Here is a 16996-nt window from a genome sequence, read left to right on the forward strand (position 1 = left end):
GTAGTCTTATCTTGCAAATCTGATGATACTAACAGGAGGTCTGGGTTTGTACACTGACCATTATAATGTAAGTATGTAGGACAATCGTCGTTCCTGTAAATAAGTTCTAAAGTGTTTGAATTTAATAGATCTTCAATAGTTTTGCCACTAGCATTACAGTCTTTGTATCCCCATTTAGGTGAATGACCATTAAAATCGCCAATCAAAACCGTTTTTCGGTGTATATTTGTTATATCCAGACAAGGGTTGTTATTAGGTGTATATTCCATATATTCCATATATGGTGTAATGTGAATTTCCTTTCCAGATTTAAATTTGGATAATTTCTACTTTGTCTTCTTGTTGCATTTTCTTTATAACTTTAAATTTTGATAAAATGTTTATTCTAACACCTGCAAGAATTCCACTAGCTATTTGACGTGATTTGGGGAGAATATATATATTGAATCCAGAAATTTGAAAGTATTTCAGTTGATCTCTTGATACATTTGCTTCTTGTATAATAAATACATCTATATTCTAAAATATTAGCTAAATTGAAAATTAACAGTAGATAAAAATTATTTTTTTACAATAATAATATAAACATTCTGTGTTGGGTCTCATGTGGGCAGTGACCCTAAACTTTTTCTTAGCCTAAAAAAAATTGTAATTTTCCAGGAAAGTACTGTGGTGACAACGGTTTTTTCTTTTATTATTTTATTTAAATCGAATATCTAATATTTAAGTTACTATTTATATTGTTACCTGATTTTTTTAAGATGTCCAGTGAAAAAAAGTCACATTTACTCCAACATAAAGATTCGGTACAATATAAAAACATTCTTGCAAGGAAGGAAAGAAAGCAATTGGTGAAGCCATTCATTTCTACATTCTCTGGCAGTGAAGTAGACAGCTTCAACCTACGTTTATGCAAGGCTCTGGTGTCTGCAAATATACTGCTGAATGCCCTACAGAATGAGGTATTTAAAAAAAAAATTTAGAGGATATCAGTGTTCAAAAAATGCCACATGAATCAACTTTACAGAAAAAGATTTAATGGAAGTATACCAGAAGACGTTGGAGGGCATAAGGTAAGACATAGGCAACCAAGATATATGGCTATCAATTGATGAGACCTACAGATATTTGTGGCCGTTTCATAGCCAATGTCGTGGTCGGGGAAACTTCATCCTAAAGAACCAGATAAGCTTCAACTGATTTACTGTAAGGTACTTGAGAAGACAAACCATTCCACTATAGCCTGTGCAGTCAAGGATGCTTTGCGCACTCTGTGACCAGGAGAGAACTGAGATGATCAGTTTTTGCTGTTACTCAGACAGTGAGTGCAGTTTACAAGGGTGGACCTAAAAGTAACCGGAACTGAACTGTTGCGCGCGCATGCTTTCTAGTTACGAGTTGTGTGGTGTTAGTTTGGAGTCTCCCGCGACAGTTAGTGAGCTGGCGTCAGTCTGAGTTAAGTGGTTTGTTTGTGGTGCTGTGTTATTTGCATTCCTGTTTCAACCATTTGGCAATTAGTGAGATGGCCGACCACAAGAAACAAAGAGTGTGTGTGAAATTTTGTTTTCTGTTAGGGAAACTGCAGCCGAGACCATTGGGATGCTTCAGCAAGCCTTTAATGATGATGCTTTGGGGAAATCACAGGTCTACGAGTGGTTTTCCCGTTTCAAATCTGGCAACATGTCAACTGAAGACATGCCACGCCCCGGGCATCCTTCGACAGGAAGAAATGACGAAAACATTGCCAAAATCAAATGTGCAATTGATGAAGATCGTCGAAAGACCATTGACGAAGTTTCTAAGCAAATGAAGCTGTCATGGAGCACAGTCCAGCGAATTTTAACCGAAGATTTGCATATGAGACGGGTGTCTGCAAAATTTGTTCCTCGCTTGCTCACATATGCTCACAGATGACCAAAGAGAAAACCACATGAGAGTTTGCCGCAACTTGAAGAGTAAAGTGGAGAACGATTCAAATTTTCTTAAAAGAATTGTGACTGGGGATGTCTTGGTGCTATGGGTACAATCTAGAATCAAAGCTAGCATCGAGCTAGTGGAAAATTCCAAATTCACCATGACCCAAGAAAGCACATCAAGTGTGATCCAATGTGAAAACAATGTTGATTTGTTTTTTTGATGTGAATGGCATTGTCTACAAAGAGTTTGTTCCGCCAGGACAAACAGTGAACCAACATTTCTATTTGGATGTGTTATGAAGATTACAAGAGAGTGTGTGATGAAGATTACAAGAGTGTGTGAGACGAAAATGGCCCAAAATGTGGAGAAATGGGAACTGGTTGCTTCACCACGACAATGCTTCAGCTCACACAGATCTGATGGCCTGACAGATTTTGACAAACAACAACATGGTGATTATGCCTCTCCACCCTACTCACCCAATCTGGTTCCGTCGGACTTTTTTTTGTTTCCACGGATGAAGAAATGTCTGAAAGGAAAGGGATTCAGTGATGTGGATGACTCAAAGAAAACACGCTAATAGCTTTGAACAGTATCCTGCCTCAAGAGTTCCAGCACTGTTTTCAGCAGTGGCAAAAGCATTGGGTCAAGTGCATTAATGCACATGGACAATACTTTGAAGGGGACTAAAGTACTGTGAATGTAGAGTTTAACAAAAATGCACAAAAAAAAAAAAATAAATAAATAAACATTCCGGTTATTTTTGGGTCCCCCCTCATATATGCCGAAAACTGGTGAGACAAAAACTTTCCACCACAAGTCTTACATGTAACATGTCTGGCCCATGGTCTCCATAGATTAGCGGAAGAGACCCAAAATAATTTCCCTCATGTGAATGCACTGGTTTCTTCAATGAAAAAAATATTTCTCAAGGCTCTTATTCGAATTAAAAAATTTAAAGAAATTCTGCCAGAAACACCTCTTCCTCCACAATCCATAAAAAACTCGCTGGGGGACCTGGCTGTTGACCTGCCTTTATTATCCTGATCATTCTGAGAAGAGTAAAGAAGTAGCACACAAACTGAATGAACAGATGTTCAAAGCATTACAAAAGCTACAGAAGCACTTCAGAACAATGAGGTTATTGCATCTCTTGCTTTCATGGAGCCAAAATTCAAGACTTACCTGAAGCTATATATCGCTTGGAAAGTGTGTTTATAATGTGGAAACAGTCTATAGACATTGTTGCGTCAGTATCTGACTCGATGGAAATTCCAGGACCTGTGGGTACAGCTTGCTCCTCAAAATTAAAACTGATTCTTCAGTGAAACCCAGAATTTGACAAAATGAAGGAAGTGTGTGCAGTTTTTGAAGGGGAAAAAATTACGGGCAAACTATCTTGGGGTCCAGCATCCGTGGCAGCAATGAAATTTGCTCCCATGATAACTTGTGCCATTGAAAGGTCATTTTCATTAAACAAAACATTGTTGACAGACAATAGAAAAAGACTTGCACCAGACAATTTAGAAATGTGGCCTGTCATATATTGTAACCAAGAATCTTAAATTCATATAGCAAGCAGTAAATTAGTTACAGGAAAGTGTCATACTCATGTCGTCATGTCATGTTAATCAGTTCAGGTAAGAAAAATGGATATTGCCATGTTTTCTATATTATTTTTTGTGCAAAATTTATAAACTAATAAAAGATAGTGTGTTTGTTGTTAAATAGGAATATTAAATCCAGCCGTTCGAGATGGACAGGGCATGTAGCACTTATGCATGAATCCAGAAATCCATATAGAGTGTTAGTTGGAAGGCCAGAGCGAAAAAGACCTTTGGGGAGGCCGAGATGTAGATGGGAGGATAATATTAAAATGGATTTGAGGGAGGTGGGATATGATAGTAGAGATTGGATTAATCTTGCTCAGGATAGGGACTGATGGTGGGCTTATGTGAGGACGGCAATTAATCTCCAGGTTCCTATAAAAAGCCCAAAATGGTCCTTAAAAGAGCCTAACAATCCTAACCCTGGTGGTGAGGCATGGTTCCATATCTCCAGCCATGTAAATTCACAGAACACGCGGTACTGGGTAATTGAGAACCCTAACATTGAGCATCAGCAGCCACTAAATGATTAAAAAAAATTGGTATATTTACTCTTTGCTGACCTGGGCTACTTTTTCGTGTGTCATCCTGCATCCTATAATGATACTTCTCTACATCACAGTGTAATACTTGGAATTTATCAAAAATTAATGTGGATCACGAGTTAAAAACAATGAACATTCCATTGCAACTTACAGATTATAAATTTTGTACACCCTGCTATCATGTACCTGATATGTGAAATATGTAATAACCCAAGAACAAGTGAAAGGTGCCACAAGAAAGTTTAAAAAGCACTATTCCAAACCACAAAATGAACCTCATTATGTTTTTCATAGAACTGTTTTCATAGTAACTGTAATTTCATGAGCAAGAAAATGGTTACCTGGAATTAGCAGATCCAGCAGGACACAGAATGCTGCTGCTGGGAGCACCAAAAGAATCAGAGGTGAAATCTGTAACTTCACTACTGGAAAGGGCTGCAGGAGTCTGCTGGTAACTCAGACACAGATCACTTCTGTGACTAAGACATTCTTCTTCTCGCTCATCTACATTATCATCTTCATTAAGCATAAAGAAATGCAGTGAGCCTTTGTCTGTGCAAGCACACAGTCTCTCCAAGCCTATTTTGAAAAAGTAAGATCAAATTAATTAAAACGAATATGAGGACAGTACAATATTGCACACAATAACCAAAAACTAGTAAAGTAAGGGTGACAAAAAAAAACTCTGCATGATTTATTGCAATATTATATTTGATTTTTATGGCCGTAAATAAATATTATGTGCAAGAGGGTATGAGTGTATCTAGTATCTAGGATAGGCTTGCACTTGATTGATTTTTGTTTCAAACTTTACTTCAGTTACTAGCAATATCATCTGATTCAAATGCTAACACTTAAGTGAATGTGAAATCTAAGCATCTCAGAAGGATATATATACTGTAAATCTCACAAGACTAGCTGCCCTTCAGTAAGGGTTGCCAAAACACACAGCATACTAATAAAAATAAAAATTTGTATTATTATTATTATTATTATTATTATTATTATTATTATTATTACTATTACTGATCCTTTTCCAATTCACTGCGGGCTAAAGCAGGGAGATGCACTATCACCTTTACTTTTTAACTTCGCTTTAGAATATGCCATTAGGAAAGTTCAGGATAACAGGCAGGGTTTGGAATTGAACGGGCTACATCAGCTTCTTGTCTATGCAGATGACGTGAATATGTTAGGAGAAAATACACAAACGGTTAGGGAAAACACGGAAATTTTACTTGAAGCAAGTAAAGCGATCGGTTTGGAAGTAAATCCCGAAAAGACAAAGTATATGATTATGTCTCGTGACGGGAATATTGTACGAAATGGAAATATAAATATTGGAGATTTATCCTTCGAAGAGGTGGAAAAATTCAAATATCTTGGAGCAACAGTAACAAATATAAATGACACTCGGGAGGAAATTAAACGCAGAATAAATATGGGAAATGCCTGTTATTATTCGGTTGAGAAGCTCTTATCATCCAGTCTGCTGTCCAAAAATCTGAAAGTTAGAATTTATAAAACAGTTATATTACCGGTTGTTCTATATGGCTGTGAAACTTGGACTCTCACTCTGAGAGAGGAACATAGGTTAAGGGTGTTTGAGAATAAGGTGCTTAGGAAAATATTTGGGGCTAAGCGGGATGAAGTTACAGGAGAATGGAGAAAGTTACACAACACAGAACTGCACGCATTGTATTCTTCACCTGACATAATTAGGAACTTGAAATCCAGACGTTTGAGATGGGCAGGGCATGTAGCACGTATGGGCGAATCCAGAAATGCATATAGAGTGTTAGTTGGGAGACCGGAGGGAAAAAGACCTTTAGGGAGGCCGAGACGTAGATGGGAGGATAATATTAAAATGGATTTGAGGGAGGTGGGGTATGATGATAGAGACTGGATTAATCTTGCACAGGATAGGGACCGCTGGAGGGCTTATGTGAGGGCGGCAATGAACCTTCGGGTTCCTTAAAAGCCATTTGTAAGTATTATTATTACTATTATTTTCAAAAGAAAGCTACACTTGGGAAAGTACGCTTATTGAATAATTATTAATAATCAGATACAATATAAAGTAATTTAGGTGTACAGGTGATTTTGTAAAATCTGAACAAAACATTTCTTTACGTCTACAGCAATATTTTTCAAAATTTTTAAAGACGCTGCTAGTCGTATTTATAAAGGTATTAGTCAAACATTTGAGTGAAGCATATACAAAAACTTCAATAAAGTACAGTATTGTACAAAAAGAATTTTCGAATGTATGGGACCACTGATTTGTGAAGTTTTCCTCAGGTTACACAATATTAAGCATCTCTGGAATTGCAAAATGATATACTGTGTAATGAACCACATGAAAACAGCAGCCAAAACAGGACTGATATGCTGAAAGATTTTCATTATAACGAAACAGACAATATTATAAATATAATTATAATCAGAAAATAAATAGATGAAAGCCATTGTATTCATACCTATGAATAAATTCTGTACATACTAAAAATACTAATAATATAACCACACAAGATTTTCTCCAATGATCTAATTATGTCCCTTGACTAAATTAACTTCAAAATGTAAAAAATGTCATTGGTTTGTCTAAATCTATTGTAGTCTTGAATAATGTTACATGAAGTCTATTATTTATTTCAGTGTACCACTATTAAAATCATCATAGACATAAACATCACAATACCTCTGTAAAACAGTCCTCAGATCTGTGCAACAATTGCCTCATTCTGTATATAATATTTATTTATACAGTAATATCAAACTCATACATTTTGCGAAAGTCGAATTTGTAAATTATTTATGTGTAATTTCATAAATGTAATATGAGTCATCCCATGTCAAATCGCACAAACTTGTAGAAAATTTAATCTTCATGTCTCCAATTTTGTTGAAATAAAATTTACATATTATGTGAACAAATAAATGAAACACTTTTTTTTTTTTTTTTTACTATTCTCTCTTTTGATTATTCTGGTAAATAGGAAGTATTTAAGTTCCTAAAATATGAAGTGTATTGTAGTTAAGTCTGAATATTTGGCGAAAATGTAATACGGCAAATGCCAATAGGGGAAGTTATCCCCACCCACATAAAATGTGCATTCGACACAACACTAGCCTATCACGTAGAGTGTGTGGTGAGCTTGTAGGGGAAAAGTGGAAAGGGGTAATGGGCGGAGCTTAGCGTTAGCCGTATTACGTTTTTACCGAATATTTCTGGTATTATCTGTCAGACAGATACAAACTTTTGCTAATTTTGAAGGTTAAAATAGCCTATGTGCTTTGTTTTAGACGTAAAATAAAACAACTGTTTGTTAAATATTCACAATTTTTATAAAACACTTAATGTTATAAACATCAGTTTCAATGCTAGTGAATCGCTTTAAATTCCTGGGGAGAAAAAAAAAACCACAAATACTTGGAAGATATTTATACATTCCTAGAAAACTGAAAATGAATTCCTAATAGTTACTGAGAAATGAAATAACATATCAAGTCATGTAGTGTGAACTGGTATGATTACAAAAATACTGCTGCATTTTGGTGCAGTGTTGCGCCAAGATGTGTGCAATATCAAGGTTCTGGATGTGCAGATAAATGTCAATGATCACTTTACAGTCCATGTTCATCACCTTATTTTATGTTTAGGTGAGGGGTTTGGACTTTTTCCATTGGTGGTTGTCACAATCAAAAAATTAAGACACAACATTTCGAAGGGTGGTTCTCCCTTCGTCTTCAGGTGGATGGAAGGAGAGAAGAGAAAAAGAGAAAAAACCTATTGTTGGGATCGTTACGTACAGCTATTCTGTATGACTGATCGTCGATTCCTGGCTTCGGTGGAGATTATAATTAAGAAAGACCCGAAGTCATTTGCAGTATGTTGGCACTAAAACCAAACGGGATAAAGAAGATGGGCATGAAGTGGCTAAAAAATTGATGAAAAACACACAAAAGGAGGGGGTGGGGAACTGAAAAAAATAAACAACAATAGGTTTTTTCTCTTTTTCTCTTCTCTCCTTCCTTCCACCTGAAGACGAAGGGAGAACCACCCTTTGAAACGTTGTGTCTTAATTTTTTGATTGTGTAGAATAGCTGTACGTAACGATCCCAACAATATGTTTTTTCTCTTTTTCTCTTCTCTCCTTCTTTCCACCTGAAGACGAAGGGGAACCACCCTTCGAAACTTTGTGTCTTAATTTTTTTATTGTGACAACAGGAATCGACGATCAGTCATACAGAATAGCTGTACGTAACGATCCCAACAATAGGTTTTTTCTCTTTTTCTCTTCTCTCCTTCCTTCCACCTGAAGACGAAGGGAGAACCACCCTTCGAAATGTTGTGTCTTAATTTTTTGATTGTGACAACCAGCAATGGAAAAAGTCCAAACCCCTCACCTAAACATTAACAATCCACCATTGCTTTCCAACCCCTCATTTAGATCAACACCTAATTTTATACCAACTCAACATGCCGCTTCATATTTAATAAAAATTCCAATCATTAGTTAAACAATACAGTCTTTAATAAAAGCAGTCACTACATTTTACACCACACTGCTTCTAAAATTAATCAATAATCAGACAAATAATTTTAAATGTCCACCACTTTCCCCTCACTTTGGAATGGACACTTTTTTAATATTGCCTGAAATACTGATGCTAGAACAAAAGAGTACAATAATGCTTTATACTACTTCTTTTTGTTGGTACCTTCAAAAAACATTACTATGCTTCTTGTGTTCACTATCAGTGAAAAGTTAAAAACAATAAGCCACTTTCAGGAAAGAAAGTCAGAAATGTTGACGGGTTGCAAACTAGCTTTCATTGCAAATCTCTAAAAAGCAATCCCCATGCCATCACAAGATAATTTTCTGTGGAATGTAGTGAAGAAGAGTCACTCTAAGCGAATTTGGAAGTCGTTTTCATGGAAACTACACAGTAAACTCTCGTTAAGACGAACCTCAAGGGACCAAATGATCATCTGTTCATATTAACGAAGTTTGTCTTATCCTAATTCTGATCAATTTTTGTTACAATGAATTCACTAGCACTCTTTCAGTTCAAAACATTTTCTCATGGTTTGTAGTCAGTAATAACTAGGGCAAAGCAATTAATGATTTTGCATCTTTTTCTTATGAAGGTTTAAACATTGCTAGCATATATGGAAATGTATGACATTAAAAACCAGGTTAAAAGCAATTCGTTAGGGCATTTTTTTGCATTTTCTTCACTCTTTTACAGATGTCATTTTTTAGCAATTTTTAGGTCATTTTGAGCATTTTTTACACTTTTCAGGAAGGCTGTGACATTATTTGTATTTGATTTGAGATTTTTATTATAATTCAGTATTTTCCTTGTCAATACAATTTCTTGGAATTAAGTAGATGTTTGCTAGCTTCTACCCCTATTTTTCAAGGTATGTGCATAATGAACTTGCCCACTTCTAGGAATTTTATTCAAATTCTTAGAGCGTATGCTAGCTTGTACCCCTGTTTTTCAAGGCATAATGAACTTGCCCACTTCTAGGAATTTACCCACACTCCCACAGAGATTCCTTTCTCCAGGTAAACTGGCATTGTTATGCTGTTAATTGCGGTGGTCAGTTGTTTCTAGTTGTCTGTGTGAATAGGTCAAGAGCAAAATGCCTAAAGTAAAGGAAAGTGCTAGTGTTAAATTAAAGGCATTTGTTTCAAAATATGGAGAAAATATTTTTTCAACGGACGGTCGTATTTTATTCTGCAAGATCTGCGATGTGAGAGTGGCTGCAGAAAAAAAGTTTACGATAGAACAACACATGTCAAGGGAGAAACATAAACGTGGCCTGCAGAGACTTGAAAATAAATCCAGTGTAAACTTACAGCAAATGCTTCTGGGGCATACGTGTTCAATGTTTTCGCCGTTTTGTGAGAAACTATGTGAAGCTTTTCTATCGGCTGATATTTCACTTCACAAACTGAATCATCCTAAGCTGCGAACTTTCTTAGAAGAGGAGACCGGAAAATTAATTCCAGATCCCAGAACATTCAGAAGAACATACATAGCTCGGTGCTATGACAAAACTTTGAAAAAAATAAGAGAAATGATTGGAGAAAGAAATGTATTTGTATCCTTCAACGAGACAACAGACTCTATGGGCCGTTATGTAGCTAATGTTATTGTTGGAGTTTTAGAAGCACACAGCTCTGGAGAACAATTTCTACTACATTGTGAGCAGCTGGACAAAGTCAACTACTCAACGATCAGCTTAGTATTTGACCATGCATTGAGAATACTTTGGCCTGATGGGATTCGAAATTCCAATGTATTGCTTTTTATAACAGATGCAGCATCCTACATGATGAAAGTAGCTGCTTCTTTAAGTGCACCCAAAAATGGTACATGTGACGTGTTTAGCGCATGCATTACACCGGGTCGCGGAAGAAGTACGTGCAAATTTTCCTGAAGTGGATAAATTAATTGGATGCGTGAAGAAAGTATTCTTGAAAGCCCCCTCTCGAATTGCAGCATTCAAAACAGAAGCTCCAGAAATCCAATTGCCATTTTCACCTGTTTTGACTAGATGGGGAACATGGCTCCAAGCTTGCAGTTATTATTGCAAGAATTTCGATGTTGTGAAGAAAGTGGTTGATTCTTTTGATAATGGTGAGTCAGTGTCAATAAAAAAGGCGCAAGAACTGTTAGCTGATAAAGAAATTGCTGGTAAACTTTCTTACATGAATACTAATTTTGGAATCCTTCCTGATGTCATAACTGCACTGGAAAAATCCCAAGTGACATTAATGGAACAGCTACAAATAGTGGATAAAGTGGTGAATGATTTGAGCCATGCATGTGGTAAAGTGGATGATGCAGTGTCAATGAAAATGAAAAACTGTCTAAGCAAGAACAGAGGGTACACAACATTGTGTTCAATTGGCAGAGCTTTGTCTGGTGAAAATTTTTTTCTTCCTGACTGTGAGTTAAATCCAGGAGATATTGCTTGCTTTCGGTTTGCTCCAATTGTTTCCGTTGAAGTAGAGAGAAGCTTTTCCATTTATAAGTCGGTACTAGCAGACAATAGACAATCATTTTTGTTTGAAAATCTCCCCCAAGTTTTGATTGTTAACTGCAATTCAAAATTGTTGTAAAAGTGCACTTGAAATGAATTTTCTGCAATACAAGGTACTGTAACATGTATTTTTTTTTTTAATTTTATGTAGTTCAGTAATCAAGTGAGTACTTAACGTAATTAAAAGTATTTTCATTGGCAATGCTTTACTTTTTATTGGTCATTTTTTTTGTTTTTTTAGGTCATTTTTTGTATTTTTAGGTCATAAATGCATTTTTTATTTTGCATTTTTTACCAATTTATAGGTCATTAAATGCCTTGCCCTAGTAATAATGAATTTCGAATACATACTATAGTTTAGAGAAGTCTCCATATATGGCCTCTTTTCCTTGGTTGATCCAAGTTCCTCTTCCAGATATAGTTATCCAGTTTACAAAATTATCACTTTTATTACCACAATGAATTTAATTTAAATCACTTCTAACTCACTTATATTGCCCTCATATTGTTAAAACATTGGAGAATCTCCATTTGTTCATATTCTGCTGCATGAATTCGCTTAATTTTTCCTAATGAAGAATCGTAAGCTATAGCAACATCAATTTTATCTTTGTTTTTTTTTTTTTATATGGTAGAAGGAGTAGATTTTGAAATTTTGAAAATGTTTTGCAGTTTGTTTTTTGTCACAGTACTGTGAGACACTTCATTCAAAATTTTAACTTCAGTTTTAATACATCTTGACTTTAATCTTAGTTTTAATATCTATAGATTTCTTTCACTCATGTTGTTGTTTTTACTGAGATGTTAACCCGAAGACTGGCCATGAGAAACTAACAGTTAAATCACTGTAGCACTCAATGACACCTCTCGAGATAGGACACACAGAAGACTTAAGCTATAACCCTGGTCCTAGTGAGAACTGTAACAATACATATTATGCATGTTCTAATCATATCTTGAAGGACATTTGAAGTCTTTTACTATGAGAGCGAGCTAAGAGAATTCCCATGTATATAAACTGTAAAGCATGTATATAAAAGTTGTTTTATGTTGTATTAAATGAGAGGACAAAAATCTGGGGAGCGAAAATTTATTTGAAGTTCGTATAACAGAAATTTGTATTAACTGAATAAAAATTCATTAAAATCACTGTATCTGAACTGGGAAAGGGTAAATTGTTCATATTAAAGAGACGTTTGTCTTAACCGAGTTCATATTAACAAGCGTTTACTTTATTCGAAAATTATTTATTTATTTATTTACTTCAATGCAGTGACATTTGACTGGAGTCTCTGGCTGTACAATGGCGATTAAAATCAAAATGAAAGATGGAAAACAAAATAATGTGAACAATGTATAGAGTGAAACTACGAAGGAGGGATGTCAGCACTGCTGCATTCTTTCTCTGGCCTCCCAGTATCTATTTACAAAGCTGACAGATGAAAGCATTGGACAAGTCTTAATGTGACTTGAGTCCATGTTGTCTGAACATTCACAGAGCATGCAATGGGGCTGGATAGTACATTCAAGTGGTAGAAATGATTAGCCAGACAGTCGTGACCTACTGGGTACAATGATAGACTCACCTCCTCGTGGTGTACTCTGGAAATGTTTATAATAAATGGCTAAATATTCTATCATCTAAACAGAAGAAAAATCAATGTATTCGAAAATTTGGTTTTATTTTTGTACTGAGCTCTTCAGCAATCAGAAAAGTGTATTATTTTATGCAGTACTACCAATTCCTGTTTTAAAATTTAACAGCTATGTTTGGGAAAGGTGGACAGCATTGCTGTCGAATTTTAAATATTCAGAAATAGCGACAAAATTCTTATGTTCTATGTCGTTTTCTCTTCATACTAGACCATAAAGGGATGGATCATGGCCTGTCTATTATTCCAATGCACACTCTGAACGAAATTCTAGATAACAAAAGCTTTTTTTAACACGTTCGCTGCCGACTATATTGTTGCAAAATCTATCCCCAGGAGCCGATTAGTTTTTTGTGTTTATTTATCATGTATATACATATATAATTCTTTATTTATACTGGCAGAGTTACGACCATAGGGCCTTCTCTTACACTCTACGACGTCACAAAGTATACAAGCAGTTAAAATTTAACAAAAAGTTAAAGAGCAGAATACTAACACAGTACAAAAAAATAATAATAATAGCATAATAAAATCGACACTAAACAACATGAAAATAATACCATAATAGTAAAAAAGAAAGTAAAATACATGTAATAATGTCTATGAATAATTTTTAGCCTCATATACAATTTTCGAGTACAGACAATATTTGAAATCTTGATGACGCATTTATGCATCACCGGCACCACATTAATATTTCCATTATCAGTGCCATTTGACACGTTTACGCATCACACTTATTTTTGTTTTTACGGGACTGTATACTGAAATATTGTTAGAGAAAAACAAATTAGGCCTATCTTACTTCATTTGTGGTAGATTCCGAAGCAGGGATCGACACACAATCCAGGTTGACCAAGGTAATCAGGACAGTAGAATGATGATTCTTTTCTTCTGCCATTCTCGTAACACACTTTGCAGCGTTTCCTCTTTTTTTTTTTTTCTTCTCATTAGCACGTCGTTTTGCAGGCAGGTGTTTCACAGCTGATGATATTAGTTTGATAGCTGGACTGCTGAGTGTTGCATACAAGAGCAAATATCGTGTTACTGAAAGTCTGAAATCATATAAGGATATCCTATTCCTTGTGGTGTACCGAGGATGCAAATTATGTGCGTTCAGTAAGATTATTTGGAAGAGGTGGATGTCAATTTTTTTATACCACCAAACTGTTTTTCTTTCACATGGATAATACGAAAGCATTTGATCTTGCCAATTGACGCCTGACATGTGGTTATTATACTTTTCAATGGCATGCGGCTTTTGTACTTTTTGCCCTCTTTTATTTACTGTTTCAACAATTATACAGTCTTCAAATTCAGTCGAGATAAATAAGATGTCGAAATATCCACATTTTGAACTGGAGTGGCAACTGGAGTAGTACTTGAATTATTAGATGTTTCAAAATCAGTTTCACTTTCACTATCACTCTCACTTTCACTTTCATTTTCACTTTCACTTTGGCTTTCATTTGGATTGAAATCACTGTCACTGTCCGAATCAGGCATTGAAGTATTCACTAGACGCGCAATTTCGTCATCCTTGCAAGTTTATCTGGCGCACTTTTACGATTTTTTGCATTTGAAGGACCTGGAGGCGTCTCAAAATTATCATCTAATTTGTCATCCATGATTCCTCTACTTAAATAAGCGGAAGGTAATAACCAAGAATGATAATAAGTAGCAGCACCCTTCCAGTAAGTAATACTGCATAACAATACAGGATAACCAAAATACTAAAGGAATAATGTGCGGTAAAGTAAGAAAACAACTATGATGTGCACACGCGTCACTGGCATATGGCGCTAGGACCGTGTGACATGTATACACGTCAAGTGGCATTCAACATGTTAACTCACTTATCAACGTACACTCTCTCAACTGCAGGTTTTCTTTGGACTTTTTCAAAAACAGATTCTGTTGCTGAGTTATGAACATGTGAGCAGTAAATTCCTAAGTTTGGTTGATAATTTGTCTAAGAAGTAGTCCTCAAATGGTGATATCAAGGTTTCTAAACCTGTGTGATCCAATGTCACCCATTGTCTGTAAACAATTTCTTAAATAGATTATTCATCAAAGAGTTGCAAATAGTGTATTACATTCCAATTACTGGACAAGCATTACATCTCTTTAAATACCAGATGATTTATGACAGTCTTTATATTAAATTTAGAATTAGTGAGAATATGATCTGAATAGCTGTGCTAGAAAGAGTGGGTGAAGAAAGAATAATGCTGAAACTTATGAGGAACAGAAAAAGAAATTGACTGGGTCACTTGCTAAGAAGAAACTGCCTACTAAAGGATGCAATGCAAGGAATGGTGAACGGGAGGAAAGTTAGGGGCAGAAGAAAATATCAGATGATAGATGACATTAAGATACTGTCTGACCGAGGGTTTTGTCACATTTGAATTTCCCCCATCCATTTCTGCTGACCTCTCTGTAAAGGCTAAGTGTTAAGCTTTTTTCCGAATTTAAGAGACATATTGAGAACCGATAAGCTAGTATATTAAATAAGAGAGTAAACAAGGTCCGTCTATGCTTATCTTCATAACAAGTAACATAAGTTATTTGTCATATTTTATTTAACTTGAACGTTTTCAACTCAACAGAGCCATCTTCAGAAACTTATGCCTTTGAATACATAAATATAATAGTTGGTGCCTGTATGCAATCTGATATAATATGGGCATTAAGCAAGTTATAAGCCTCTGTTATAAACAATTATAAGATTAAATAATTGTGATTAAAATATAATTAAAATGGAATAAATGCTTATATAAGCTGTGGTCAGTAAAATGTTAAAATGTTGTTGTTGTTGTTTTCTAATGCCAGGCGTTTGACAATAAAGTCATTTGACCTCTTGCACTCCAATATTTTTCAAAGATATTATCATGGCCAGCCACTGAAGCACAGATTTTGAGGTGTTCCGAATCCATTTCTTGGTTTGAGTAGCACAATGGGCAGTTAGGGGACTGATATATTCCAATTCTATGCAGGTGTTTGGCCAAACAATCATGGCCTGTTGCCAATCTAAATGCAGCTACAGACGATTTTTGTAAATGTTAAAATGTAGTTCAGACTACAACATGCTGAACCATCTGTGACAAAGGCTCCAGTATGGTGTCTTGAATGGAGATAAACTCGATTGCAAATAAGGAATAAGAAATGTGTATCATAATGTGGACCAATAATAACAATTGTGCATACGAAATTAGAAATTACAAGACAATGTTAATGAAATGTGCTTTAACAAAGGCTTAACACTGTTGAATCTTATGCAAACGTAATATAATAATTACAATAAATATGATATCTGATTACAAGATTCGTGTAGCGAAGTATAGACATAAGTGCACGAAACAGTTGCTCTTAATCTGAGATGTATGTACAAAATAATATAAACGAAGTTTGATAGAGCTGTGAAATGTCTAAACAGCATTATCTTAAGTTATAAAGAAATAAAATGAAGTAATAAATAAGCAAACTTACAAATGTGTGTATGGTAGTGGTTCCGAAGTCTTTGATGGCAGAGAGGCAACTGTTGGGTGCGCTTTGTTTACATCATTTTACAAAGCTTAGGTAACAGCAAAGGTAGAAGGGGGGGGGGGGAGGTTGGTTATAGGCTGACAGGCGGGCATGTGGGTTGTGTGCGTTCAAATTGAAAAGTGGATTTCGCACATTGGGAATTTGTTCATTCAAAAGCGATATGCCTAAATTACATGCCTGGGCAATGTGAAAATCTTCCGCGTCATTGATGTATGAGCTGTCGTTTAAAGGGAGAATAATACGCAAAGCCTCATTTATATTAGTTAATTCGTGGCCTTGCTCGATCAAATGAGTAGCGAATTTAGACTTTCTCCTATTATGTTTAAAATCAGCAACATCAGTAGGCCTATGTTCCTACGAGTCTGGCCAATATACTTACTAAGGCAGTTCTTACATTGCAGCATGTATATACCTCAGCTTTGATGTTTATCTCTGAATTGAGCTTGTTGGGGATGATGTTATTTAATTTATTATTAGTGCGGAAAGCTACATCAATACCACGTTTTTTTTTTTTTTTTTTTTTTTTTAAATTACTGAGTTGGTTCGAGATTTTGCCAAAATATGTCATACTGACCCATACTTTCTTAGGTGGGGGAGAATTTACTGTATGTGTAGTATGCTTATTGTGAGAAAGTTTATTTTTGCGTTTCTGGAGTAGTTTAA

The 16996-nt window shown here is 35.4% G+C and overlaps 1 protein-coding gene across 5 annotated transcripts in view; it reads right to left on the minus strand.

The window, feature by feature from the left end:
• The window catches only part of Bruce (BIR repeat containing ubiquitin-conjugating enzyme), a 571194-nt gene that overhangs the window by 459116 nt on the left and 95082 nt on the right, over positions 1-16996 (minus strand). For all 5 annotated transcript variants that reach the window (XM_069833681.1, XM_069833684.1, XM_069833683.1 and 2 more), the window contains exon 9: positions 4411-4648. In XM_069833681.1, the coding sequence (XP_069689782.1) occupies positions 4411-4648 (238 nt within the window). The remainder of the gene's footprint in view (positions 1-4410; positions 4649-16996) is intronic.

This window comes from Periplaneta americana, chromosome 8 (assembly GCF_040183065.1).
Source record: "Periplaneta americana isolate PAMFEO1 chromosome 8, P.americana_PAMFEO1_priV1, whole genome shotgun sequence".
NCBI lineage: Eukaryota > Metazoa > Arthropoda > Insecta > Blattodea > Blattidae > Periplaneta > Periplaneta americana.